Below are 27006 nucleotides of genomic sequence, written 5' to 3' on the forward strand. Positions count from 1 at the left end.
AAGAGCTAAGAGCAAATTATACATTAATCATATTGTGACAGGAATGGTAATAGTATGAATATAGCCTAAGAGCTGCACTAAAAATACTGAACGCTGCTGCCTAGCAGCTCTGGGATGCTGAGGAACAGCCACTGAGGCTAAAGGGAGATAAGTTGCTGCCAAAATGATGGAACGCAGAGCAGGAGGTCCTGATGAGGCTGGCAAGATCTACCTGTTTAAAGGCCTGCAGGACCTCTGATCGCTGGCTGAAATGTTTGAAGAGCAGCTGGAGAGCGCCCGACACCAGAGGGGGGTAGTCGTGCATGATCAGGTGGATCAGCACCCGCAGAAACGTCTGTCCTCCCTCGTCGTCCAGTTCCACCGCGCTCTTTTCCTTGCTGAAACAGCGGCGAGAGAGCACAAGATAAGCCATTTTTCTGCCCCCAGCTACTGCTCGCCTCCGGCTAACCTCCCTTTGCACATTTGCTTCTGCACACATGCAATGGAACTTCTGGAAATGAAGTTGAGTTGTGCACAAAGTCTAAGGCTATGAACAGAACCAGGAATCATTGTAGAACCTTTAATCCATAATTAAAATGCTAGCAAGGGTGAGATAAACATAAAAGCCTGACCCTACATTTAGACAATAAAATGATAACCAAAGCTAATTACCAATTTATTAACATCAGGAGTGAACTTTCCAAATCTATTCCTTCCTGTGAATTTAGTTCTCTAGAACAGTGTTCCTCACGCTTTTAGATCCCTGCCACACTGCCCTCCTCCCCCTAAACACATATCCAGTATACCCTTCACTGTATAGTGATCCAGGCACATCATCATTAACATCATAAATAAAATCCAATCATTGTTTAATCTATCTTTTCTTCAAAGTGCGGAGTCAGCTTATCCTGTTAACCTGTCTCGGATATTCCCTCTATATAAACAATAGTTATTCATTTTTTCTCATATGAGGCTTTTCCAAAATTCTGTGGCATGCCAGTCCATGTCTGAAAGCACACCAACTGACAGTGGTGGCTTTTATGAAACAAAAGTTGCACATTTGTAATCAAATTGTCATTTACAAGACTTCCTTTTCATCGTAGTATAAATAGTATAAGTTTCACTAAGTCTCCACATCAAAGCGTTTGAAAATTTTCAGTTACGGACACATTTGGAGAATTCCAAGAAAAATGTATTTTTTTTACAGGGTGCAGAAAAAATTACCTCTTAATTACTAGTCAACTAGCCATCATGGAGAGAGCTCAAAAAGTGCTCAGTATTGTTGTGCTACTGGACATTCTGACAGGACTATTGTAGCTCAGGCCTAAATCAATATCTTATTGCACGTGTCAATCACAAATTACAAACCCAGTCCTCTATGGTGTCCTTTTCTTTGACAGTTGTTTTATTCTTCTTTCTCTGAACAAACTGAAACTCACCCTCAAGCACTAGGGATGCAACTTGTTGGATCATTCTTTTGGCCTTATGGAAAATACTCTATAGCAGGTATACATTTATTTCTAAATTACTGGGCACTGGTTTTCTTTAGCACAACATTTATTGTATGCAGTATTTAACATGCTTCTAAGACTGTGAACTTTCAGAAACTCCCACTGAAACTTGTACATTTGAATCATGGATATGTTTCTGGAGACAAACATGTCCAAGGAATCTTTGTTAAATACAGTATGCAAGTGCACTGCATTTCAAAGTTAAGAATGGTAACACATACATTATGTAATATAACCTGAATATTTGCACAGAATGATAAAATTACAGGAGAAAAGAAACTGAAAAACAAAATGTTTGGTTAACTAACCTTCCAGCAAACATGGTTTCTGCTTGAGCTGCAATTTCATTTATATCAGGATCTGGAACTAAAGAGAAGACAATTATTTTCATGCACTGCGGTAACAGACAAGAACTGTGGTGATTGAACACAGTCTGGGGACTCATGGATCTACTAAGAGCCCAAAGCATCCTCAGAAAAGCAGAAAAACATTTCTGCCAAGATCACCAGTTAAATGCAATGACCCCATTTATACTCATCGACCAATGATATGACTTCATCACTATCCCCCATCACTGTTTCAAATTTACTTTTTTAATTTGAAAATCATAATAATTAAAATGTGGTGGCAGTGTGGCACAGTGGTTAGCATTGCTGCCACACAGCACTGGTACCCTGGGATCAACTGCTGGGGCACTAACTGGATGGATATTCTCCCTGTGTTCGAGTGGGTTTTCTCCAGGTGCCCTAGTTTCTACCCAGTCCAAAGACTTGCAGTTTTGTAAACTGGTTTCTGTGAAAAACTGGCCCTGGTGTAAATGTGTACATTATGCGTGTGTATGTGTGTGCCCCCTCCAGAGTGTATCTTGGTTTGTGCCTGTTGCTTGCTGGGATATGCTCTGGATTCCTGTGACCCTGAATTGGATAAAGATGTTCGAATAGGGATGGATGGAACAATGAAACTGCAAATTTGACTCTACAAGAGCAAGATGTTGAGGCTCCCACCAAGAGAGTCTAAAATGCTTTGATGTAATAATTAAGGCAGAGCCTGAAACTGAAGTGCACAATTTCAGGAAAGGGACTTAGAAGAAGTAAAGAAGCAGAATAGGACAGGATAGATATCTAATCAGCAGAGAATAAAAAAGCACTGGCAAAATGATTTAATAAGTCAATTATGAAAAATATAAGGAGAAAGAAAGCACTGCATAAAATGATTTAAAAAGATAATAAGACAGATAAACAAATTAAGTAGAATAAATGCCAAGCACATGTCAGAAAGGCCAAAAGAGACAGAAAAGAATTTTGCAGTAGAGGCTAAATAAACAATGCTTTTTTTCCCAAATTAACAGTACAAGATGATGTAAGGTTTGTCCGATATAAAACGGAAAACGTTTAGAAGGTGAATACACTTAACGATCATTTCACTAAGATGGGTGTTCATCAAGGCAGAAATCAACAACAAGCCTCAGGCCGAGCCAAGATTCCATTCTGAAAACCTCCACAGTAAATAATATCAGCACAGAAGAGATAGAAGTGTTGAAGTAATTAGATGTGCTTAAGATATATCTCCAGAGTCTCAGAGAGTACCAACCCTACTTGAGGAAATTAGGTTTTCTGAAAAGTGCTCATGCATATAAAAATATTTTGTCTTATTCACAGGCCATTAAAACTCTTGCAGCTGTCACTCAGAGCATAGTTAATACCAATTGAATGCAAAACTGCTAATGTAGTACCCATCCATAAAAGGGGTGCGAAAATGAACCAAGTAATTGAAGACTATTAAGCACATTACATGTAATGTTATGGAAACTCAAATTAGAATTCAAACAGAGGATCACCTATATGTACAGTTAAACCCTAGGGAATGCTCTTCCTGATTTTTTATAATAGTTTCTGGTATAGTTAACAAATTGATGCCAAATTGTGAGGAGTTGCAAACATGAATTTCGTGCAAATTAAAATTCCAAAAGATTTAAATAAAATTCAAGACTGGGCAAGCAACAGCACATGACTGTTCATATAGGGAAGTAAAAACTAACTGTGGGGAAGCAAAAAAATTACACAACATCAGGATACACAGTTAAAAGTGCAAACTTAAGTCAATGGATATTACGCTAGAATTATACAGTGGACTAGGAAGATCTCTCTTCGAATATTCTGTCCACAGAATATTCTGGTGGGCCACCACATGTTTACAAGAAAGAATCGGCTGCTCTGGAGACAGGCCAGTGAAGAGCAACCAGATATGTTCCCAGACTTAGAGGAGCATCATGTTCAAGACCAGGCTGGATGGGATCCATGGATTCGATTACCTGCAAACTACAAAACAAGCTAGACAGGCCAAATGGTCTCCTCTTGTCTATAACCTTTCGTCTGTTCTCACATTCTTATTGAGAGTCATCATGCCTGATTTCATTTTCAGGCATTAAATCTCACCAGTTTGGATAGGGACATCTGCAACTGAGAGAGAACTGTCTGGTACGTTACTGTCTCCGAACTCCTTCTTGTAGATTGAGAGCAAGTAGGTGATCCTGTAGTCCAGGCGCACGCTGAGAATAAACTGTAAAAGGAATAAAATGTATTAAATGAGGATTAAACCAGTAAAAAGTATTGCATATAGGTGCTCTCAGCTTTGCAGTACATAATAGTCAATTTACACAAATTCAGCTTATGAAAAATCACCACCATTATTTCTACAAATTCTATTTAATCCATTAATGGTTTTTCAGTACACTGCTTCCTTACATTATAAAAGTATACAGAAAAACAGGATGGGAACTTATACCATCAAACCTGTAAATGTCTATAAGGCTCAAATGCGAAGTTGGTCCAAAAAATTAAACAGTCTTCAGAACTGAACTCCAACATGAGTCAGAGGTAAGAATATGTCTGCCACAGCATGTATAAAAAAACAAACACATCTAGTTTCTAAGATCTGAGGTGTTTGGATAATAAATTCAAGCAGAGTCATTAGATAAACCTTCAGGCCAAGATGTTTAATTTAAACGCAATGAGGTATAAAGCACATAATTTTAGCCATTAGCAGACAAGTTTTTAATAAAGTGTACCTTATACTGTTACTGAGATATTCTGCATATAAAACAGGGTTGTTATTGCAAATTGCTGCCTCACTAAAAAAGACAGATATTAAACATAAGTGAACCTGGTAAGAAACATCCCCAGTGGCTCTTGGCTTATAGTGTTCCTGCACAACAGCAGTAGCTCTGAAATGCACTGGGGATGTGTTCTAAAAAACCCTTACTTCATCTCACTGTGCAGCAGGCTGGCACTTACCTGCAGGATCTCAATGATCTTCAGCTTGGTGTCCATGACCATGACGTCTTCGCTGTCGGCAGGGCTGAACGACCTGCCCTGGAGAGCTTGGGGCTGGGGGTCAGGCAGACTGATGGGCAGGAGGGAGCTCCGACTCAGCACCATCTGAGTCATCATCTCGCCCACGCCATGGATTGTCCGCATCACGTTGTTGCCTTCAAGAAAAGCACAGACGGCAAGGACATGAGGGAAAATGTTCTAACGCTGCCCTAACCTGGGGTGTGCGGCGGCTGACAGATGGGCGATGGAAACCAACAGCTGGGCTCAGAGCGATCGGCAGCTGGGCATGCTGACGCACGGTTCGTAGTCAAGAGGAAGATCCTGAAATCAGGGTCGATGAGGAAGCAAGGGTCTTACCCAGGAACACAAGACACAAGAGGTAGACAAGCTAAAGGGAACCCAAGACCTCGGTCAAGGGTCTGAGTGAAAGTTGGTACTCAAATGGTCGAAGCAGGGAAATAAGCTTAGGTCAAGGGAACGGTAGGACTCAAGAAATAGAGTAGAGACTCAAGAATAACCCAGATGAGCACTGAGCAGGGAATGAGGCAAGGTTTAAATACTGGAGGGATCATGCTGCAAGTACCTATGAATTAATTAGAGGCATGGGGCGCTGTCAATCATCCCTACTGAATACAGATACCTCCAGTTGAGGTCTCAGCCCATGTGGAGACACTGTTAGTTACCGTAGCAGCATGGGAGTGCAAGCTGGAATTTGCTCAGGCATTTGAATTTGAAAGATGAAATCCAAGAGTTTTTTTTTTCCAGTCAGCCCTAACTTCAATGGAATGTTTTCTGTTTAAAGCAAATTCAACCATAATAACAATAATAACAACAACAATAATAATAATAATAACAACAATAACAATAAGTGGGTTGCCAGTTGTGAGCTGCAGGTTAATACGACAGCTGGCTATGCTGGCATAAGACTATGAAGGAACTTTAACACCAATACAAACCACACCCCATTTAGATGAAAACAGGGATCTGACTGTGTAAATTATTTTCACTGCTTCTAATACATACAGTAACTAGATTAAAACACAGAAACATTACGGATGTTTTAACTGAAATGTGAACAGGGTTGAGAAAAAATTAAGTGAACTCCCAATACTTAAAATACCTATAATTATAGGAATTTAATTACTTACTTTGATACCCTTGTTTGATCGAAACTGGTCTTTTCTTAAACTATCAAAATAGGTAAAGTAATTGGGTAACGAGTAAACAAGGACTGAGTCTGGGCAGCCATTTCCTACTGTATATAATGGTCAGAAACTTGGAGTTTGTTCTTCATCATACAAGTAAGCGGAAACTCATCATGTCACATTAAAAAAAAACTCAGAGGACCTCATAAAAAGAATAGTAGTGGAAACCCATCAGTCTGGAGAAGGTTAAAACAACAACTGCAAATATTCAAGACCAAGGTAACTGTACTTGCAGTCATCCTGCAAAGATCTCCCCAGGAATATCCCAGAAAACCATACAGGTATCACGGGGACAGCTCCCTCAAGACAGAGGTAGTACCCATGGATTAGATTAGGCTAGAAAATAGAACAACTAAGATCATAAAACAGGTTACAGCTGAGATTAATGTTCTAAACTCTATGCCATGCAGGGCTGGATTTTTGGTGTCCGTAGGCCCTAGGCACATGTGCAAAAACGTGCAAAAAGAGGGGTAAATGCCAACTGAATGACATCGATTGACATGATGCACTTTAAACTATTCTAATGCTAATCCACCTGATCGATGGAGCAAGTCGATACTTCTAGTTTCTAGAACAGCCACTAGATAGCGTGTGATCATTGATCTGGAGGAGCACCTACAGCAGAGTCGATCGCAAGCATGTTGTTTCAGCTCATTTTTCATTACGCACGAGTGTTTCCTTCCTTTGTAGGCCCTAAAAATTTAGTAGGCCCTAGACACTGTGCCTGCAGTGCCTCATGGGAATTCCGGCACTGGTGCTGTGGGAAGATCTCTATGTTTCGCACAGACTAGTTATTCTAAGTTGAAGAGTATACAGTACATGCTCAGTACACTGTAAGACTGGAAAACATCTCAATTTATAAACAATGTAATGTTTTTATAGTCAATGTAACATTTCTATTGTTTTTAACAGGAAGGCAGCCACCTCTTTCTTTTTGACCATGCTTGTCCTTCAGAATGCAAGAGTAACATCTAAGGGTCTGCAGGCCTTCCTCACTGCAGCTAATGGCAGTGCTCATGCTGCAGCCATCAGGTATAGGATGAGAGGACATTATAGAAGAAAATATTCAGAGGACGTTTAAAGGGTTTATTAATTCTGTTTGCTGCATTCGGCACCTATTTGATAGAATGGCCCACAGCAGGTAATGTCAACACACCTGCAGTTTTATTACAAGCCTTTCGGCTACTTGTGTGAAGTTCCCCAGAGGAGCAATTTTGAAGTATAAATACCTGCTTACAATAACTGAGGCCCTGTAACTAGCAGACTGCGGAGATCATTAACAAACACTGTGGACCTGTTTCACCTAATTCATTATCTTACGCTACATTGAGTTTATTTTTTGCTTCACAGGCTGGTAATTTAAAGCATTCAGACAACTTGTTCATTATCCTGTTCTGTTGATGAAGAACTATTTAATACAGAACTGTTCTGTGCAACTTGAAATCCCATTTAAACTTTTTGAGTGCTCAAAACTGAACAATGTTCAGATAATAACACTCAGAAAACAGCAAATAGAGGAAGGATTAATCACAGCATTTGTTTAACCTGTGCTGTTAAGAACATTAATGAGACATCTGAAAAGATTTTTTCACATACGATTTAACACACTCACTTTAATTACTGGACAAAACAGCCTGAATCATTTTCAGTGAAATGTACAGTAAATAATGAACAAAACTGATGGTTCAGTATTGCTTACCTCCCTCTGGGCCTTTACTTAGTTTCACCATATATGGCACAGGCTGCTGTATGATATCCAGAATTGCAAGTAATGTCCGAGTCAACTGCAAAAGCTTACTGAAACTATAGAATCCGAAGTAGACCAAGTACCGAGCCAAGTGCACCACCTGGAAGGGAAAAACATTATTCCTGTGAAGAGAAACTCTTCATGCATGAAGTGGGAGAGCATTCACAACCTCAATCTGTGAAGACAAATGCATGTTTTAAAGAAAAACTGTGAATACAGTATAGAATAACTTTGCCTGTAAACTGTTCCACATTTCCCGTTGACTTTTTCCCCCCCAACAGTTTTTACAGTTCAAAACCAATTTAGATTACTGCCTTACTTACTGAATAAAATCTATCCATCTATTTTCTATCTGCTTTAGCCAGTGAAGGGTCGCAGGGGAGCTGGAGCCTGTCCCGGCAAACAACGGGTGCAAGGCAGGGTACACCCTGGATGGGACACCAGTCCATCACAGGGCAGACACAGACATGCACACACTCACACCCGGGCCAATTCTCCCAGAAGCCTGCTAACGTAACAGTATATTTTTGGATTGTGGGAGGAAACCGGAGCACTTGGTGGAAACCCTTGCGAATATGGGGAGAACATACAAAGTCCACGCAGACAGCACCCCAGGAATTGAACCCGGAGAGAGATCTAGTGCTGTGAGGCTGCAATGCTTACCACTGCGCCCAATGAATCAAATAATAATTATGAATCTGGGTGTTAAAGATCTGTTGATAAACTTGCAGCATCAAAACTCATTAAATGTGTAAGGTGAGCCAAGGACAAGTCAATCCCCGATAGATATCGTGATAAATATCATGTCCCAAAACCCGTTAAGACAGCTGCCCTGTCTTTAGATATTCCGCAGTCGAGGATGCACCCCAGAATGGGTTCCTGGGTTTTAGGGAAAACTAGATCAGGGAAAACAAATTACTCTGATGGGTGTTCAAAATGAGCAGATCTAATCATAAATATAAATGCATCTGTAAAAAAAACAATTTAAGATGCTTTGCAAGTTAAATCCATGCCTTTTGAACCACCTCGGTAAGCTCAGCGAACTGCTGCCAAGAACTCCATTCACATTAACTCACAAACTCACTCACTTAACCCCGAGTTTTATAAAAGTCTACACAATTACCTCAAACGTTAGCTCGTTTTTCTCTTTGTCTCCAAATGGAAAGGGCTGACTGACAACATCTTTCAGGTACTCTTCTACAAACAACATGGTTGGGGCAAAGTTTTCCTTCATGTCTGCTCGAGAGGCATCTGTGAATGACTCATATCTAGAGAACAAATCAATAGTACAGCAGTGTAAGTCTAATGCACAATGTTCAGTCAACAGGCAAACTGTGATTTATCAGTATCTCATTCCACTCTGAAGCAAGCACTCCGGTGCTTCGGCATACCAATTAAAAGGAGTAAGGATATCAGCTGCAAAGGTTCTTAATTTATCAAGAGGAGGCATTAAAGCATGTCAGGAGGATTGCACAAGGCTGGAAAGAGCTCTTGCTTGCTTTGCATTCCAAACATGTGGTTCATAATAAACATTTTACACTGTGGTGACAAAAAACTACAGAACAAGCACATCTCCAGTATCCCCAAAGCCTTGTGCAAAATTATGTCTAAAGAACATTTTTTTTTAGAGTTAACGGTTTGACATCTAATAAAACTACTTTTAATACAACGACACCAATGCTTTCTGCTAATGTGTATTTTAGCGGAACATAACTACTGCAAGTAATTTCATATTATGGTACCAAGTCTGCCTGATTGGCTGGATACCAACAATTATTGTGCTGGGTCACTAATTTTAGGTGGAATAATGTAATTTACAACTTACATTGTAATCAGGGTGCATACTATTATGTCAGATGCTCACTTTAATTGTATGAATAACAATGGTGTGTGTATGGCATTGCAGTCAGAAAATTCTGTCTCGCTGACATGGCTCCACGTAATATAGTGTTATGTTTTTTTTCACTCAGTAGAAACAAGATTCGCTTCGGAAAACCAGGATTCCCTGCGAAGTAAGAGTTGACAGTCTTGACCTCGCTCCGTAATGACGTGGTTCCCTTGAACAGCAGGGAAGGCACTCACTCGTGGATGGTGATCTTGGTGGGGATCTCGGTCCAGAGCCGTGCATAGCGCACAGGAACCACGGACTCCTGGGGGTCCCGGTCGGCGTGCATGTGGAGCATGAGGCGGCAGAAAGAGGCACGCAGGTCGTAGGGCAGACAGTCGTCGCACATGCAGCGCAGGATCAGATCCACAGGCAGCTGGCAGGAGATCTGGTCGATGGCAAGGTACTGCCTGTCCAGACACATCTTTGCAAACAGGTTCAGCTGGTATCTGAAAAGCCGGGGACGGGAGTGAATTACTGTAGGTACAGCAAAAACAAACCCATCTGGGCACCCAATGCAAGACACTGGCCGTGACCCTGTATATAACACACAGTCGTCAACTTCCGACATCCTACCACCCGCCAGCTTTTTTTCTGCTCTCTAACAGCTGAGGCAACCCTGATCAGCCTCTTCAAAAGGACAGAAACTGTCCTCTGAGCTGCTAATCACCCAACCGCCCACCCAGGGAAAATAACCCACATCTTGGCAATCAAAGCACCTTGAAGGAGCCAGCAATCCATCCGCAATAATTAACACAGATCGCTCACACACCATCTTCTGTAAAGAAATAAAAAAGGGCACATATACCTATAATACTGGATGTTATCTTTGTCCGTTTTATTGTTTTCCTTAGCATCCTGGGCCATATGCCTGATGGACTTCCCATGTGGCTCCTTATGACTGTCTATCCAGTACAGCCAAACCTCCTCATCATCGACATCATCCTGCATCACTGACTGCTCCAGGACATTATCCGTAGTAGGCATGAGCCTTAAAGAAAGAAACAACAAGAACTACAATCAACAGCTCACAATCGCTGACAGTTTCCTGAGGCAATTTAATGTCTCTAGTAATCAGGGTCTGTGAAAACAGAAGCCCAAGTGTGGTAATCTAATGACACTAGCTGAAAAAAAAATGTATCCATAGGAAGTTGAGTTCTTATAACTACACAAGGTGTTACACTAGAAAAGAGTAAAGGACTAGCTGTTTTATTAGCCTATCACCCTTATGAGCTCTAGAAAGAGAAAAAAAATCAGTGTATAAAATGATCCATGCATGCATAAACAATGCACAATACATATTAGGTATGATTCACAGTTCTAAAAATCAAAGGTTTCTGACAACTGGCCAAAAGCAGAGCAGGTTCTGTAACCTTACAGATGTGGACTAGGCTAAAATAAACATTTCAAGTAAGGCCAAGTAAAACTAAGTTGTAAATTTGAAATTAAAAGGAACGTTGCAGTCAAGAGGTGGTGTTGCTGTGCATGATCTATTAGTAGTGACTCAGATGTAATTTTTGTTTCTGTAAATGTACTGTAAAATACCCAATAAATAAAAATCATTTAAAAAGAATCTGGAAATTAAAAGTACAGTGGTAAATGCACCAGTGGACCACTTAGGTCAACTTTTGCATCCATTTTTAATGCTCTGTACTATCACTCTTTTCTGGATAATAGCTGAAATTCTGAAAATTAGAACTACTTCCGAAAAACTATTCAGCCCTGACAGATTCAAGAAGACTGGTGTTCTTGTAAAAAAGCCAAAGACTTAAGAGAATATGATATGGGGGTAAAAAAGAAATGGATTTGCACAGGACTAAGTTACACCACAGTGAAAATTCCCAAACCACCTGTTAATGTGACGATCTTAGTCCTGTGCCAATCAGGCTTTAGTAAACGTTAAAACAGGTTGCTCCAAGTCAATTTTCATGCATATTGTAGTTTTGCTGCTATCCTTCACAAATAATATCCATCTTCAATTTTAAGCTTTTTTAGTTTTGTAACTGGTTGAGTGAGAGAAGTTGTGTTGATGGTCGTGATAGTGACAGCTGATTATACAGTAGTGCACTTTTTTATAGTACATGCAAATGTTTTTAGTTAATACAGCTTAACTTGTAAATGTAGGTCTTCTTAAATTACATCCATCCATTTTCTAAGCACTTAATTCAATACAGGGTTGAAAGGGAGCCCACACACACATGGGAACATACAAACTCCACACAGACAGCACCTAAGAAACTGAACCCAGGGCCCCAGCACTGCAAGACTGCAATGCTTATCACTGCACTACCATGCTGTCACCTTTGGTTAGTGTTTCACAAATAACTCAAAGAGACACAAGCAATATTTCTGGTATTTCATTTCACTTTTGGGGGAAACTGTTTCATGGATCACCTTTGCTTTTCTACATAGTATTTCATTGTCTGGGACAGGCAAATTGGCAGCACCAGTCCAAAGTCTGAAACAGTTGATAAGATGAGATAAAAATACATTTTTACCTGGCTTGTCACAGCAAGCAACAAAGGAAAGAGCTGTCACTGATCCAAACGCTATGTATACAGTAAGGGTAGAAGCACTGGGAGATTATGACCACATGATTGTGTTTGAGGTAGGTTTGAGAACTGGACAGTCAGAGCCCACAGGATCGGTTTGTAATCACAGAAAGGCAGATTTCGTTAGAATGAGACAAAGCAGGATAGAAACAGACTGGAGAAAATTTGACAGGAAATCAGTGGGAAACATATGGTTACATTTCAGAAATGTGGCAGCAGACAGATATGTACTGTATACTTAGGTTTAGCAAATCTTGGTCTGGAAAATGTCGACCAAAGTTGTTTAATAAAAAACCTAAGAGGAACACGACACTCAAATGCGAGATGGATGGTATTCATCTGAAGAAGTTGCAAAACATGTGAAAATTAGGCATTTATGTAGACTCATCACATCAAAACATCAAAAAGTAATAGTGCTTATTGAAACTCTGAATGCAGTTCACATGAGGAGACTTCCATCTTTTTGATATACATTTTGTACAAACCCCTTAATTTGCCCATATCGATATTGCTGTGAAGAATGGAACCGGTATGCTGTTGTAGGTTTCAGGCCTGCGATTCCATTAATGGAGGGACTAGTGTGTTGTAGGATTTGTTCCAGCTTTATTTTGTTAGACATATGTAAGACTTTTCTTCAGGTCTTTTATAGTTGAATACTCGCAGCATTCATTTAAGTAAAGGTACATTTATATGTAGAACATCTCAGAGTCAGGTCAGAGGTATAGCAATTATAACTTTAATTAAACAGACCAATTATATAACAGAGTTTGGGCAGAAGAAAAACCAGAAAACACCAGACTAGATCCCTGGTGTATAGACACACACGAGCAAGTGACTATGTATTAGTTTAAATAAACGGTTTAAAGATGTATACTCACTTTGTCTGAATCAGGATGTCCGCATTTGATGAACTAAGCATAAATTTACAGATGAGCTCTTGGGTAACTGGGATAGCAGTTTTATTGGACACACAGAGGTCTGACAAGTAGTCCAAAAACCTATTATAAAGCAACAGAGAAAGAGAATTCTTTGATTCTGGCCACTGGTGAAATACAAAGAATGTTTATCAAAGCCTAGTAATAGCCCACATCTGACATCTGACATTTTCTCAGATCTAAGTGTTATAATCCATCCATCCATCCATCCATTGCATAGCTGCTTCTGCCAATTTAGAGTTGTGGAGAAGAGGAGCCTATCTTGGCAAGCAATGGGCCCAAGGTAGGGTATACCCTGGATGGGATGCCAGACCAGGGTCTTTTTCCCATAAGCCTATTAACCTACCAGTATGCCTCTGGATTGTGGGAGGAAACCAGAGCACCCAGAGGAACCCCACACAAGCATGGAGAGAACATACAAACTCCACACAGATAGCAGCCCAGGTCCAGACCTGAACCCAGGATCCCAGGGCTACAAGGCACCAATGCTGACCACTGTGCCACCGTGCCATTGTGAGTGATATCAAATCAAAAATCTGACTAGCACGAGCTTTCAAAATGAATATAATTAGACTTCCCATCTTTATATTTCAGATGGACCAAAAACATTTGGATCACAGCTGCTAACCTGGGCTCTCTGTTTCTGCGTAATAAATTGACAAAGGTCTCGATCTCATTGGCCGTGATGTGCTTCTCCAGGAGCTTCCTGTTGTTGTGAAGCAGGGCGGTAATGGTGTCCTCTGCCAAAATTTCATACCCAATCTGGGACTGCATAATGGAGAACTTCTTTGCGATATACTCCTGTCGAATTTAGGGGAAAACATTAATATGTTTGTTTGGAGATACAGTATTTAACATTTGTTAAACTGACACATTCACGAAGAACAAGTAAAGGCTTATTCCATGCTGAAAAGAGAAGAAAAGAAACACAACATTTGGGCTGTGGAGCTTTCTTCAGGTGTGAAGGCTTCACAGCCGAAACGTTGTGTTTTTCTTCTCTTTTCAGTATGGAATAAACCTTTATTTGTTCATGTACAGCCTACACATGCTAATGCAATGTGAGAAAAAGTTTGTGAACCCTGTGGAATTATATGGACTTGTGCATTAATGGCTCTTTAACAGAATTGCGTTGTGAAGAGCAGGTAACCAAAATTGTGATTTTTTATACAGCAGGGCAGGTCAAACCCACTTAATTGACTTGAACCCCTGACTCATTGATTGGAATACCTGACACTCCAATTGCCCTCTTTTCAAGATGTCATTATCCTAGTGGTTCACATACTTTTTCCATCAATGACCTTGATTGTTTAAACCATTCCTTCAATAAAGATATGGCAATGTAAATGTTGTGTGTGGTTTGTGAAATAAGAAATAAGTCTTTATTTATTATTATGCCTTAGATGAAGATCAGATCACATTTTAGGAGCTATTCATGCAGAAATCCAGATAATTCCTAAGGGTTCACAAACTTTTTCTCACAACTGTGCATGTACATACAGTAGGTATGTAGAATAGATACTGGGATTTAAAAAAATAGCTTTTTTTCCACCTTCCTTAAGGGTCACACACTACATGAAAATGTATACATGCACAATGATAACATACAGAACTGGAAAGGACTTGTACTTACCTGGTTCTTTCGGTAGTCCTGCTGAGAATGCCGTAAGAGTCTGTAGCACAGGCAAAGCATGTACTTAAATGGAGCATATCGCTGATCTCCTAAGTCTTCCAATTTTAGCATCGGTCCTTCACCTTTATCTGTAAAAGGGGCCTTTAGAATGCCAAAGATCTGCAAAGTGAAATAATAACGTTTTATTAGGAATGGCTTATTATGTACAGCCGATTCCAGAATTTTGTTGGCATCATTAGAAAAGTCCAGAGTCCCAGATCTCTGACAAAGCGACAGTAACCATGGCAAATGAAATCAAAAGACAAGGTAATGATCCTAATACGAACTGAGCAACATTTATTGTGCCGTCTTCCCTGCAATAGGAAAGCATATTTTTCCAATGATCATGAAAATAATTTGAATACACCACAGATAAATGCTGCCCTCACTGCAATAGGCCGCAGAGTAGCTCACTATCTAGGGGTCTGGACTAACTGGAAGGTCGTTGGTTCCAATCCCAGTTGAGGCACTTACTGCATACCCTTCTGCAAAGTACTTCACCGAAAGTGCCGCTGTAAGATAACAAGCTGTATAAAGGGTTGCAAATGTAACAGTATATTTCTTTGGACAAAAACATCAGCCAAATAAATGCAAGTAATCTAATTTTGAAAAGAGTCTTGGTGCTTTAAGGCAAGGGAAAGATGCATAAGTACACATGCGTCACATGCTTTAGAACTGCCCACCTACTGTAGCTCCATCTAGCTAGGACTTCGACCATCTAGAACATTATCTATTCTCATGCAGGTTTTGACTTCACACCTTTCTTCACCCTTCAGCACTTTGCACTTCCTGAGTGGCCTCTCTGCCTCCTCCTCTCTCCCAGCTTTTGTTCTTCTGTGATATTTAATCTTTGCTGCCTGCCCGGTCTTTCTCATACCTGAAGAAGGCTTCACAGGCGAAACATTCTGGTTTTTTCCTCTTCTCTTTTCAGCATGGAATAAACCTATTGCTTGTTCCTGTGTAGAACATCTATCTATTCCTTTCTTTAAGGATTCAAAGTTAGTTTCAATCACATGACTCCCACAAGTCTAAATAAGCGTCTTCCATCTTCTATGCCAGAAAATGGTATGATTCGCCTTGCTTGTGAAACTGAACAGGACTTGGACTGACCTGTGCCAAAATATTTTGTTCCCTTGTGAGCTTCTGTCTCTCCCGGTTCGGCTTGGTAACAACCACGCTCAGCACTTCCTGCCCATTGTTGGGCACGTCAGCCACAAAGAATATCAGATCTTCCAAAAGCTTGGTGACAAACCTAAATAAAAACAAAGAGTTAAGGTGATTTACTGCACATTTTGCTAAAAGAAATATGAATAAAACTAAAGGAAACATATTACAGTACATGATGTCTGGCTTTTATGTAATGAATTTGTCCATATTTACTGGATCCATGGACACCCTTATCAGTCATGTCCAAATCTGATATGAGGCTCGTTCTGACATTGCTGGAGAATTAATTTGAGAATTCTTTATTCCTTTTTGGGCATTGAGCTTTAAATTAAAAGTTGGATCTTTTAAAAACTCTTGGAATGGTTTTTATTTTCTGTTTTCAGGTGTTTGATTTTGAACGATTCAATTAAATATTCATATGAAAAACTGAAATATTTTTCTTCCACTGAAATAGTCATTTCAGGCACTGTTTTACCTCCGCTCATTCTGCGTGATGCTTCCAAACTGCAGCTGCTGTACGGTCGATTCCAGAACTTTGTTGGCATCATTGGCAAAGTCCAGATCTCTGACCTCTGACAAAGGGACAGAAACGATGGCAAAAGCTTCCTTGTCTTCTTTTGCTGGACAGGTCCCAATCTGTGCATAAAACATGACCTGGTTACAATGATTACACACAGAGGGAGGACGCTCAAAACTCAGTTCTTCTGGTTCTACAATGAAAGCAGCTTCTCCGGTTCCCTAATTAGCACTGTTGTGTGTGCATGTTTTAGGAAAGATACTAAAAACTGGATTGTTAAAACAAATATTTTGATCAATGATCATTGAGTTGGGGTGGCCTGGGGGCACAGTGGTTAGAATTGCTGCCTTGAAGCGCGGTGTCAGTTCCTGGGGTGATATCAGTGGGGTGTCCACAGACAGATAATTGGCTTCTGAAAAAATTGACCCTGATGTGAGTGTCACTTGTCTGTGCTTGTGTGTGTCCCACAATCTACTAGGGTCCTGTCCAGGGTGTACCCTGCCCTTGCATCTGTTGTTTGCCAGGATAGCTCCTTCACGTATTGGATAACAGATGGATGGGTGGATGGATGAATTGTTTAGTTCACAAATTAAGGAAGTGTTAAAGCTGACCCAGAAGAAACCATAAACATTATTGTTAATATTACAGTAAACTGCAATTATAAATACAAAGAAAATAATGGTTTGCGTGCACTTTGTAGTTCTCTATTCAGCCTATATCCAACTGTTTTTTCAAGGGAAATTATGTGAGCGGAAGTGAGGATGTGGTAAAACATAGCTTTTAAATTTAATTCAGACAAGTCTTCGCTTACATTGAGAAAAGCACAGCAAATTCTTTCGATTTCAACTAATTGTTGAACAAGTAATATTGCTGGGCAAACCGAAAACTGCAGCCAGCAAAGTTCACCTTCAGCATCACTGGCCTCTCTTCTTCCACATCTATGGGGATGTTGGTGCTGGTCACCCAAGTGTTTGTGCAAAGATGCCGCAGTCTTACGTAAGAGTTCCTGAAAGAGGAGAAGGAAGACGTGTGCACAGGAGATAAGCTAGCGTCAGCTGTTAAATGGACAACATGGAACAGTGCAAAGGAAATGAACTACACAGACTCTTTCAATTCAACCCTTTCTGCAATTTCCCTCACGGGATCAATAAAGTATCTATCCCATACTACTCTGTTACCGCAAATTGGTGCTACAAAAAGGGAAAGACGGGGGGGGGGGGGGGGGGGGGTGTTCTCACTTGGAATTTCAGTTTACTTGACCACAATATTTTTCACACAGTAACTGCCAGTTACTTGAAGCCACCTGACTCCAAACGAAACGTCTCTGTGTGTACCTCGGAACGAGACAGTCGGCCCTTTGAAGAGTCGTGGCATCGAGTTCAAACAGAGAGGCGATGTCGTTGCCATGGGGCACCGAGACCAGGGTATAAGCAATTTTTTCGGCCGCCTGGCGCTTCTTCTTAGAGGACAGCGTGTCGCCGTCGCCCTGAAAAGGTAACAGGAGTGAGGCTGGCACTCGGTGACAGCAGCCTGAGAAGAGAGAGCCTCAGAGAGAGCCTCAGCACAGGCGATGGCTCTGTCAGATCTCCTCAGGGGAGAGTGTTGGGTCTGCCTACGGCAAGCGTGTGCGACCCATGAGCAGGTCTGTGAAGGGAGGCGGCTGTAAGCTCTTAGCCGCAGAGGACAACAGAGTCAGCCAGGACAAGCAGTGAGAGCCTCCATTCAGTACTTAATCCAGGCCCCCGCTGTGTTTGAACGTCATCTCTCCCTCAAGACGAACTGCGGACAACCTCAGTTTTACGAAAGATAGCCGCCACAGATGCCGTTTGCAAAGTTTAGAGGGTGCCTGAAATTAAAATGCATTTGATGTCTTTTCAAAAACTGTATGCCCCTATACATACTGTACAAAGAATGAAATGGGCATTCATAAAGCACATTTAGAGATGGTCTCGGTTTATCACTTTCCCAAGTTACCAAAACTTTTTCCCACTACCACAGGCTGCCCCAGGCAGCTAACATGCATTTGAACTCCAGTCCAGCTCTTGCACAGATACTAGCTGGCAGCTGGAACCTTGAGAATCTGCCCAATTAGACCTCACAAGAGGCAGTGACGAGCAGCAGAGAGACACCATTAGAGATTACAAGGGAAGGACAAGAGCAGTGGCCTGCCAGTGAATGGCAGTTCCTCAGCTTCTGGCTTTGTGATTACAGCACCAAGCCCTCTCAACTCCAGCACCGGCGTGCCTTGACGCAAGAGCAGAGCCTGGTCTGTTACACTATTTTCCTACAGCCGTGCTGTGATGAGGGGCTGTGGATAATCAGCTTGTGATCTGGAAGATATGTTGCCTTTGTTTCACATGCTAACACTTCCCAGAGGACAATCATGTTCGACAAAATTAAGGGAGAAATTATGTCACGGTAGAGCTGGATGCCCGAGTTCCGCAGAAATACAAAAGGTTTGTCAAAATGACTTCAGCTTTCCATAAAGTAAAAGAAAGATGCTTATGAAAGAAAAAAACAGAGACTTTCCTGAGCATCACAAGCCTAGGTTTCTGACTGACTGCAGCAGGCAAATAACTGTCATCGCTTAGTGGGAGCCGGAAACGTGCGAGAACGGGTTAAACAATCATTGTGCAACTGCAGTAAGTCATGATCAGCAGCACACACTCTCCTTTCTTGCTTTTTTTTTTCTAACACCTTTCCTGCCACTTGTGAGTCATCCAAATCGCAGTGCAGACATCGTGTCCCACTTCTGTTTGGAGATGTAGACGTTATGTAAGGAAGAGTGTCTGTGTTTTAAAAGTAGTTGCAGACCTGTGTGCTGCAGCGGAATTTTAATTTGTGGGCTTATTTATATATTTATTTCGGATTTTGCAGACAAAGCTCTCTCACGTCGCTGTGTGACTGCACTTACATAACCCTCATTATTATGTGCGAGGCTACCCTGTTAGCAAGGGAACAGTCTCTGTGAATGAAAACTCCAGATGAACTGCTGCAGCAGTGAGACGGTTTTCCAGCTCCCACACTTCATTAGTGTAAAGAACTGGAAACAGCAAATGTATAAATACCCGCCTGCACACACCTGCTGATTAAGCAACTGCTAAAATTAACGCAACGTAATTTTACTCAGAAATCTCAAATTTCACTCTTTTCAAGGCCTTGGCTTCATTTTGATGCAAAGCTTCACTCAGACACAACAGAGAGCGGTAACAGTCCTGCAGCATCTCTGCACAGCAGTTCACTTCACTTTGATTGGCAAATTCTAGCTCGCGATGTTACTAGAGTTTGATTATGTTATAAAATATCATCCAATGCCCAAGTACAAAGCAAATGACTAATGCTGCACCCATTAAAAACAATACTTGGCGTGACTGTTAATGTAAATATTGTAACGCTTCGGGGTTCACGTGGGCGCCCTCGCCGCTGCCGCATCAGGTCGGCCCCCCACCGTCGGGGACTCGAACCCGGGACTCCGGCATCACTCAACATGGACCCAGCCTCTTGAGCCAAAGGGAAATCTCACCGCTCTGGTAAGCCAGCTCTCGCAAGCAATGGAGGCCGTATGTGTTACAATATACTGTATACAGTATGACATCCAAAATTTTTATGGAACTAATCAAGAAAAATGAGCATAATGAGATGTACAGTAAGTTAGGAGTCAATGTTCCTGCAATATATCACAATCATCCTGTGGGATCTCAAAGAACAGATATTTTCCACAGAAATATCCCAATTTGTAAGACAACTGTTCTACAAAGATAAAAAGTCTGATTCAGACACCAAAGAGATACAGTACATAGTAACCATGCCATGCAACTGCACATTTCATTTTAAATCTCAAGGATGGAAACAAATCTTGAACAGACATGTGACTCTCTTAATAATTTTTAATTCAACCTGTTGCCAACGAAAATTCCTAATTCCTCTTCTGGTCCATGATTTTGAGGTAGCAATAGTGCCTTTCAGGACTGGAAATGCATAAAATGGCAATGAAAAGTTTGATACCTTTCTACTATGTGATGAAGACCAAGGTTTCCAGGTCCTCGAGAGGACCAATCTAGCAGGTTTTATACTGTAGGTAACCAGCAAGCTGTCATTTTCTACATTTCAGGGTGATTTATGAAATTACGTCATTTATGGAACATTTGGACCAAAAATCTGAGTACCAATCAGTCCTGAAAGTCCTGAACAAATTACTTAATATATCAATTTATCTTTAGAAACAGATGGTGTTTCTATAATAATATTATAATATATAAATCATTTAACAATAATATTAATATATTTCTATAAATATGTAATTAATATTAACAGGTCTGGAGCTCTCTAGGACAAGGTTTAAAGACTGAGGTCTCTGGTTCACAATGCTGCATTATGAATGTCCTCTTATGCACTATCCTCAAATCAATTTATCCTTTGTAGGTGTGGCTGTATTATACTTGTTTCTTAAAATCATGAACAATTCTCAAATATTTTAACTCAGTTCTGTTTATTTGTAACCTTGTCTGTCCTGAATCTGTAAAACTCTGAATAGTAATAAAAAGATCTGAATAAGCTCCATCCAGAGTTAAATAACTCTGAGAAGAGCAGTGCATCATAGCCAATTTGACATGATTAGGGTTGAGTTTGTTTTTTGCTCTTTCTAGCTCCGGATTGCAGCTGGTAATTATATTTTGGGATACCTACACCTCTTCCTTACTGTGTCTTACCAGCTAATGTTTTTTTACTGTATTTGTCACAATAGGACTGAATGCTCCAACCCTTACACAGAAAAGCACATTGAGTTCATAAGGGAAAAAAAGAACCATATTTTATCCAGTCAGTGTAGACCAATGCAAGATAGAAACAGAAAGACATGGGAAAATTAAAGGACAGTGCTCTAGACTGGACTCAAATTTCGAGTCACGCTTCCACAAATGCAACAAGCTACCCAGAGGAAATGTGCTAGACGTCTGAAAGAGTGCTTGGGGCAGCTTAAGGGAAACCCGGAGAAGAGTAAGTGGGAAGCATACTTACAGCAGCTTTGGAATCTGCATTGTCATCACGATAATCAGGATTCACCTAGGGCATCAAGCAGAGAAGAGATGAAAACTCAGATGACTTCAGAAACTCCAGATTTCTTGCTCTTCTAAGCCGAGCAATTTCCCTTTCTCTGAAACCATCTGCATTTCTGTACCACCTTTCTGAACCTGCAGTCTAAACGGTTCTTTGTGCCTTGAGGGTCACTGGGCGTGACTGTACACAATGCAGCCTTGCAGTACAGCAGCAGACTTTCAGAACTGCCACAATCATCGCTCTGTGGCACAAGACAAACCGACAGTACAACCAGCCTCCTAGACCAGTGCTAGGTCAAGTGGCACACCAAATGATCTTAAAATAATCAGCACTAACACTGCAAGAAAAAACATTTATCCACACATATTGCAACTGCTTTATTCAGTGCAGGGGCTCAGGGGACGCCAGAGCTTAACCCAGCAAGCAGTGGGCACAAGGCAGGAGACACCCTGGACAGGACCACAGTACATGACAGGGCACACACAGATAGAAACGTGCTCACTCACACTAAGGCCAATTTTTCTAAGCCGTCAACCAACCTACCAGTATGTTTTTGATGTTATGGGAGGAAACCAGAGAACCTGGAAGAACATGGGGAAAACATATACGTACGAGGTGCAGAAAGCACCTCAGGAATTGAACCCAGGACCCCAGCTGTCCACGGCAGCCACGCTAACAACTGTGCCACCATACTGCCCGAAATCATACTTATTTCAAACTAAAACCTGACTTTAAATGAGAAATATCTCGGTTTCATTTTGACCACAATTTCAACCTGCAATGTGAGCTTGTTTTTCAATGAACAAAACCATGGGCCAGCTACAGTACAAAACCTACAGTACACAAAGTTCCTTGATTCACAACTTCTGAAAAGTGACCTCTTCCGATTCCTCTACAACATATTCTGGGAAGCACTGTCCTAGATTATTACGGAGGTCTGCATTCCGATTTTATTTTTACTCATGTTGATGAATTTCTCTTGAACACAGCTGCAGTCTCAAATGTAGACCAATGACAGGTGACCTAGTAAATGGTTTGTGCATCAGATTTCTTCTTATTATATCAAACGTTTTCAAATAAGATTTTTTTTTGTTGTCTTGGTGCATCCAAGTGCGTTTTCTTGACATTTAGATCAATTTTGGCACAAAAAATAAACGTAACAATAATGATTTAAAAAGCATGTTTGTTGATAGACCACATGAAAAACAATAAAGACACCTAATTAGCTTTAGTCTCATTTGACATTTCTTTGATTCTTCTTTGTTCTGAAGTTTTTTTGAATGTCTTTATGCCCTGGCTCATGATTTAAGACTCAACTACTGTACAAGCCTGAAAAGACATGTACAGTAAAAAAATAGTACTTTCTATTTGAAAGAATAAAGAAAATAAACATTTTATTTGTCTGCATCACCATCATAATACAGCATGTATTTGAATAATAATACTTAGTACTGTCGATTGTCACGGTTTTTTTATCACTTACAAAGACACATTTCTTGAGAAGATAAATGAGAAGAGAAAACCGAGGAGATGATTTTGTCAGACTCCCAACTGTACAGTATAATTTTGTGGTTCACCAAAATGATACTTAAGACAGACACCGAAGGAACATCAAAATGTGAATGCTGCCATCTACTGAACATCTATGAGAGGCAGCAAATTTAACACTAACACACACGTTTAAAACATAACAGCAGTATTAAAAGAACGCTGGTGTTTTTTTTTATTTTTCACATTGATGGGATACTTTCAGATGTCTGATTGAAAGCAGCCTTATTTCTCCAAGTCTCAATGATGTTTCATTAAAAGCTAGAAAGTAATAATTTAATCTGCAGTAAGATAAATCATAGAAGCACTTAATCATGAGCTTAAAAGCACTACTCTACCGCAGTGTCTGGAAAGGAAATTGGGAAAATATTTACTGGAGATGAAGGCTTCTGAAAACGAATGCATTCAGGAAACAAAGGTTTGATGAGACCCCAAACAGATAGCCCAAAAGTCTAACTTTGCGTAAAGGAATGAAAAAAAAATGAATGAAACATGAAGTGCATTTGCAAAACATATAACATGTAAGTTTTTGAAAAACTTCAATTTGCCAAGGTGACTTCTATTTTCTACAAGGAGTTTCGAAAACTGTTTATGTAACATGTAATGTCAGACCTAATTTTTTACAGAATGTCTTTGAAAACGTATTATTCAATTCTCACGACATTGGAAAAAGCAGTGGCTTGTATGAACCAAGCTCATATTTGACAGACATCCTCAGACCAGCGCACTGAGCAGGACATTCTGATCTATTTCACAACTGTGCTAAGGTCGTCCTGTTTCATTATGATGATCACTAAAATTACAGAATCGACAAGCAGCAAAGTATGACACCTGAGGAATCCTGAATACAATTTATGCAGGAACAAAACAAGTGATTCTCAAATGAAATTTATACAGTATACATGTACACAGGTACTGTACATCTTTTATGGCCACAACAGACCCTATTAACACAACACCTTTTCACAAGCATTTTGTTGTTCTGTGATTAAATATCTTTTCACTTTTGTTAAATCAACAAAAAGTTAATCATATGCATCAGTTGTATATGCAGCTCTGAACAAAAGGAAAATACGTGAATAAGCCAGAGTTTTGTATTTGAAAAAAATATAAAGTATTCTACATTCATATGTCAATATCAAATTAAAAAAAGAGCTCTCAGCAACAATCAGTGACACAAAGAAATGTATTATGTGCGCATGTTCTGAGGCAGCATTCTACTGAAAATATTAACAGTTTTCCTGCAAAAGCAATGAGATCACTTGTGGCAAAACAGACAATTTCTGAATAGATTTTTAATTAGAAATCCTAAAGCAGGAGGAATTCTTGACCTTGGCAGATACATTAATCAGCCCACCTTAAAAGAAGGCCACTATGTCATTATGTGAATCACACCGACTCTAACCCCATGTCAGTTCAAAAGAAGTTCTGTAACTGCGCCTGTTAAACCCCTTTGTTCCTTGTCTCGTCAGGCAGACAGTTCAATTCAAATGTGCTTAATTAGGACACATGCAGTGCCTTGGAAGATTATTCAGACTCTTGCACAGTTTTCACATGTTGTTGCTTTAAAGCAGTCTTGACAATTTGAAGCAGCGATTAATATTTGTTATAGACATAACCTACTCCACACATCAAGACAAAAAAAACAATTAAAACAAAAATATGAAAGAAAATGAAAAGTGATGATTGCATAAGTATTTAAACCCTTTGCTGTGGCAAACCTATCTTAATTTAGGTTCACACGATGCGCTTAAATGAACCACACAATTAGTTGAGTAACCTCTGTCTGTGTAATGCCCCTCAGTCTGGTAATGAGTTTGAAGCACAGATTTAACCTTCAAGACCAAGGAGCTTTCAAAACAGTGCAGGGATGAATCAGGAGAAGGATATAAAAACATTTCAAAGACCTTTAATATTTCTGGTGCAGTTGCTCATTAAGACATGTTAGGTACCCAGGTACTGCCTGCTGCAGATCAGTTTGCTCTTCAGCCAGGCAGGAAACTGGTTAGGGATGCCACTGAGGCCAACATAACTTCAAAAGAGTTACGAAGTTCAGTTCATAGGCCGAGCTAGGAGAAAATCTGCATCAGGCAACAATATCAAAGTCAGTTCACACAAGGGGCTTTCATGTAAGTGGAAAAAAAATATCTGGGGCAGACCAATACATTTTTTGACAGAGGGGGCATGCAGGCCACCAGACACAAGCCTCATTCCACAAGGTACTGCCTACTGGGTGAACTACTGGGTGAAGAAGGCTCCACGGCCGAAACATTGTGTTTTCTTTCTTCTTTTTTCAGCATGGAATAAACCTATAACTTATTCCGAATATACAGTATGCTGCATATACTGTACCCAGGATGAAGAGCATTGTCTGGGTGATCTCTCAGTGCTTTTCCAGTCACTGTTCATCTCCAAACTCCCGCTTACTAAATACATCTCTAGAAAACGTCTTTTGTTTCAGCCTGTGCCTTTCTGTACGGTTATACCGTGCAAAATTTTAAATTAAATCAGTAAAACTCCAAAGCACAAAGCATAGTCATCTACTGTGTGGAAGAAAATCTTAAAAACAAAACTCAATGCAAAGAACTTGTAAATAAAACACCCGTAAAGACAATTAAAAAAACGACGACACACAAGGTCAAATCAACAGAATGTTCTAAAACAGTTTAGAATAATTCACCAGCTTCACATGACACATTAGAAGATAAATAAGTATAATTTCTTTAGAGCACTGAGTATTTCTAATGTATATACTGTATGCTATAGTTAAAGTAAATCATGCAGCGAGTGGAACACAAAAGGAACTTTGATTGCATGTACTGCTTCTGCGCTTATAACTTGTCGTTCAAAACTGCTCTGCAGTTCCTCTACCAAAGTTATCTGTGCTCCATCTGTACAATGAAGTCAGCCACAGAGTCAAGCCTGCAATCAAGAGTAGTGAATCTGCCTCCACATCTGGCTAGCTGAAGGCAGACAATGACTTCTGTACCTCCACAGAATTCTCCCTTCATTACTCGCTTGTGTGAAATGTGTGATACACATTACCTACACCTAGACTCTGCTTAAGCAGCACCTACTGCTGCTGGCGTCTCTACTACTTAAGAAATAATTTTAAATACACAAATGCAGCAAAGATATATTGGTTATGTCTTAGCTTTTCCTTTTAAATTAACTCAAGTTGTGGATTTCCTACCAAGTGCAGAGATTGTGTTTAAGTGTAGTTGAATGTTCCTTATTTGACCAACATTAAAATTGTGAATGCTCCTTGTTTGCAGGTTTGTATTACACAGGAAAGAGGGGGCTGAGGAGGCATGTAGAGTGATTCATAAAGTTGTTATATTTGCAGTAAGCACAGCAGAACACAACAAGGTGTGATTTAACAACCACAAGAAGGAGGAAAAACAGCAAAACGCCGTGTAATGAAAGCTACAGCAAAAAACTGGTGCAAATCCTTTGTGTGGTCTACTGTTCGGTCTTCAGAAAAAAGTATGAAAGCCTGCATGTGTACAAAATTACATTAAGGTCCACCTGGGGAGACATCAGCATTAAGCGCTAGGATGTTGAAACCATTATTGCCTTTAAAACATGCAATGCAAATGCAAATGCAACGTACAGTACTAGTGATTAATTAATCAGACTGAGTGAACAAAGTACCACTCCAACACCCACATTTATGAAGTAAAATTGTGCCATTCCATAAAGATCTATCTTTTAAAAAAGTACTAAATAAACTGAATATAGTAAATAAAAAGTCTTTCTTTTGTCCTAAATGTCTAGTTTCATTTCATCCAGCCTAGTTGGGTGTTTACAGATCTAGATTATGTTCAGAATGCCCCCATGGACTGGTTTACCTAAAAATAAGAAAAGACAGGCTAGCCAACCACCAAACAATACATATGGAAAG

General features: G+C 40.2%; 1 protein-coding gene across 3 annotated transcripts in view; it reads right to left on the reverse strand.

The window, feature by feature from the left end:
* Positions 1–27006, reverse strand: part of itpr2 (inositol 1,4,5-trisphosphate receptor, type 2) — a 165432-nt gene that overhangs the window by 101897 nt on the left and 36529 nt on the right. For all 3 annotated transcript variants that reach the window (XM_088922826.1, XM_088922825.1, XM_088922824.1), the window contains exons 10-25: positions 21516–21560; positions 17834–17985; positions 17406–17505; positions 16458–16618; positions 15926–16067; positions 14777–14935; positions 13775–13947; positions 13090–13209; positions 10468–10650; positions 9857–10108; positions 8898–9042; positions 7727–7874; positions 4784–4977; positions 3926–4049; positions 1799–1856; positions 212–377 (exon numbers count right to left, since the gene is read on the reverse strand). In XM_088922826.1, the coding sequence (XP_088778952.1) occupies positions 212–377; positions 1799–1856; positions 3926–4049; positions 4784–4977; positions 7727–7874; positions 8898–9042; positions 9857–10108; positions 10468–10650; positions 13090–13209; positions 13775–13947; positions 14777–14935; positions 15926–16067; positions 16458–16618; positions 17406–17505; positions 17834–17985; positions 21516–21560 (2322 nt within the window). The remainder of the gene's footprint in view (positions 1–211; positions 378–1798; positions 1857–3925; positions 4050–4783; positions 4978–7726; positions 7875–8897; positions 9043–9856; positions 10109–10467; positions 10651–13089; positions 13210–13774; positions 13948–14776; positions 14936–15925; positions 16068–16457; positions 16619–17405; positions 17506–17833; positions 17986–21515; positions 21561–27006) is intronic.

Source organism: Atractosteus spatula, chromosome 8 (assembly GCF_055471065.1).
Source record: "Atractosteus spatula isolate fAtrSpa1 chromosome 8, fAtrSpa1.hap1, whole genome shotgun sequence".
Lineage (NCBI taxonomy): Eukaryota > Metazoa > Chordata > Actinopteri > Semionotiformes > Lepisosteidae > Atractosteus > Atractosteus spatula.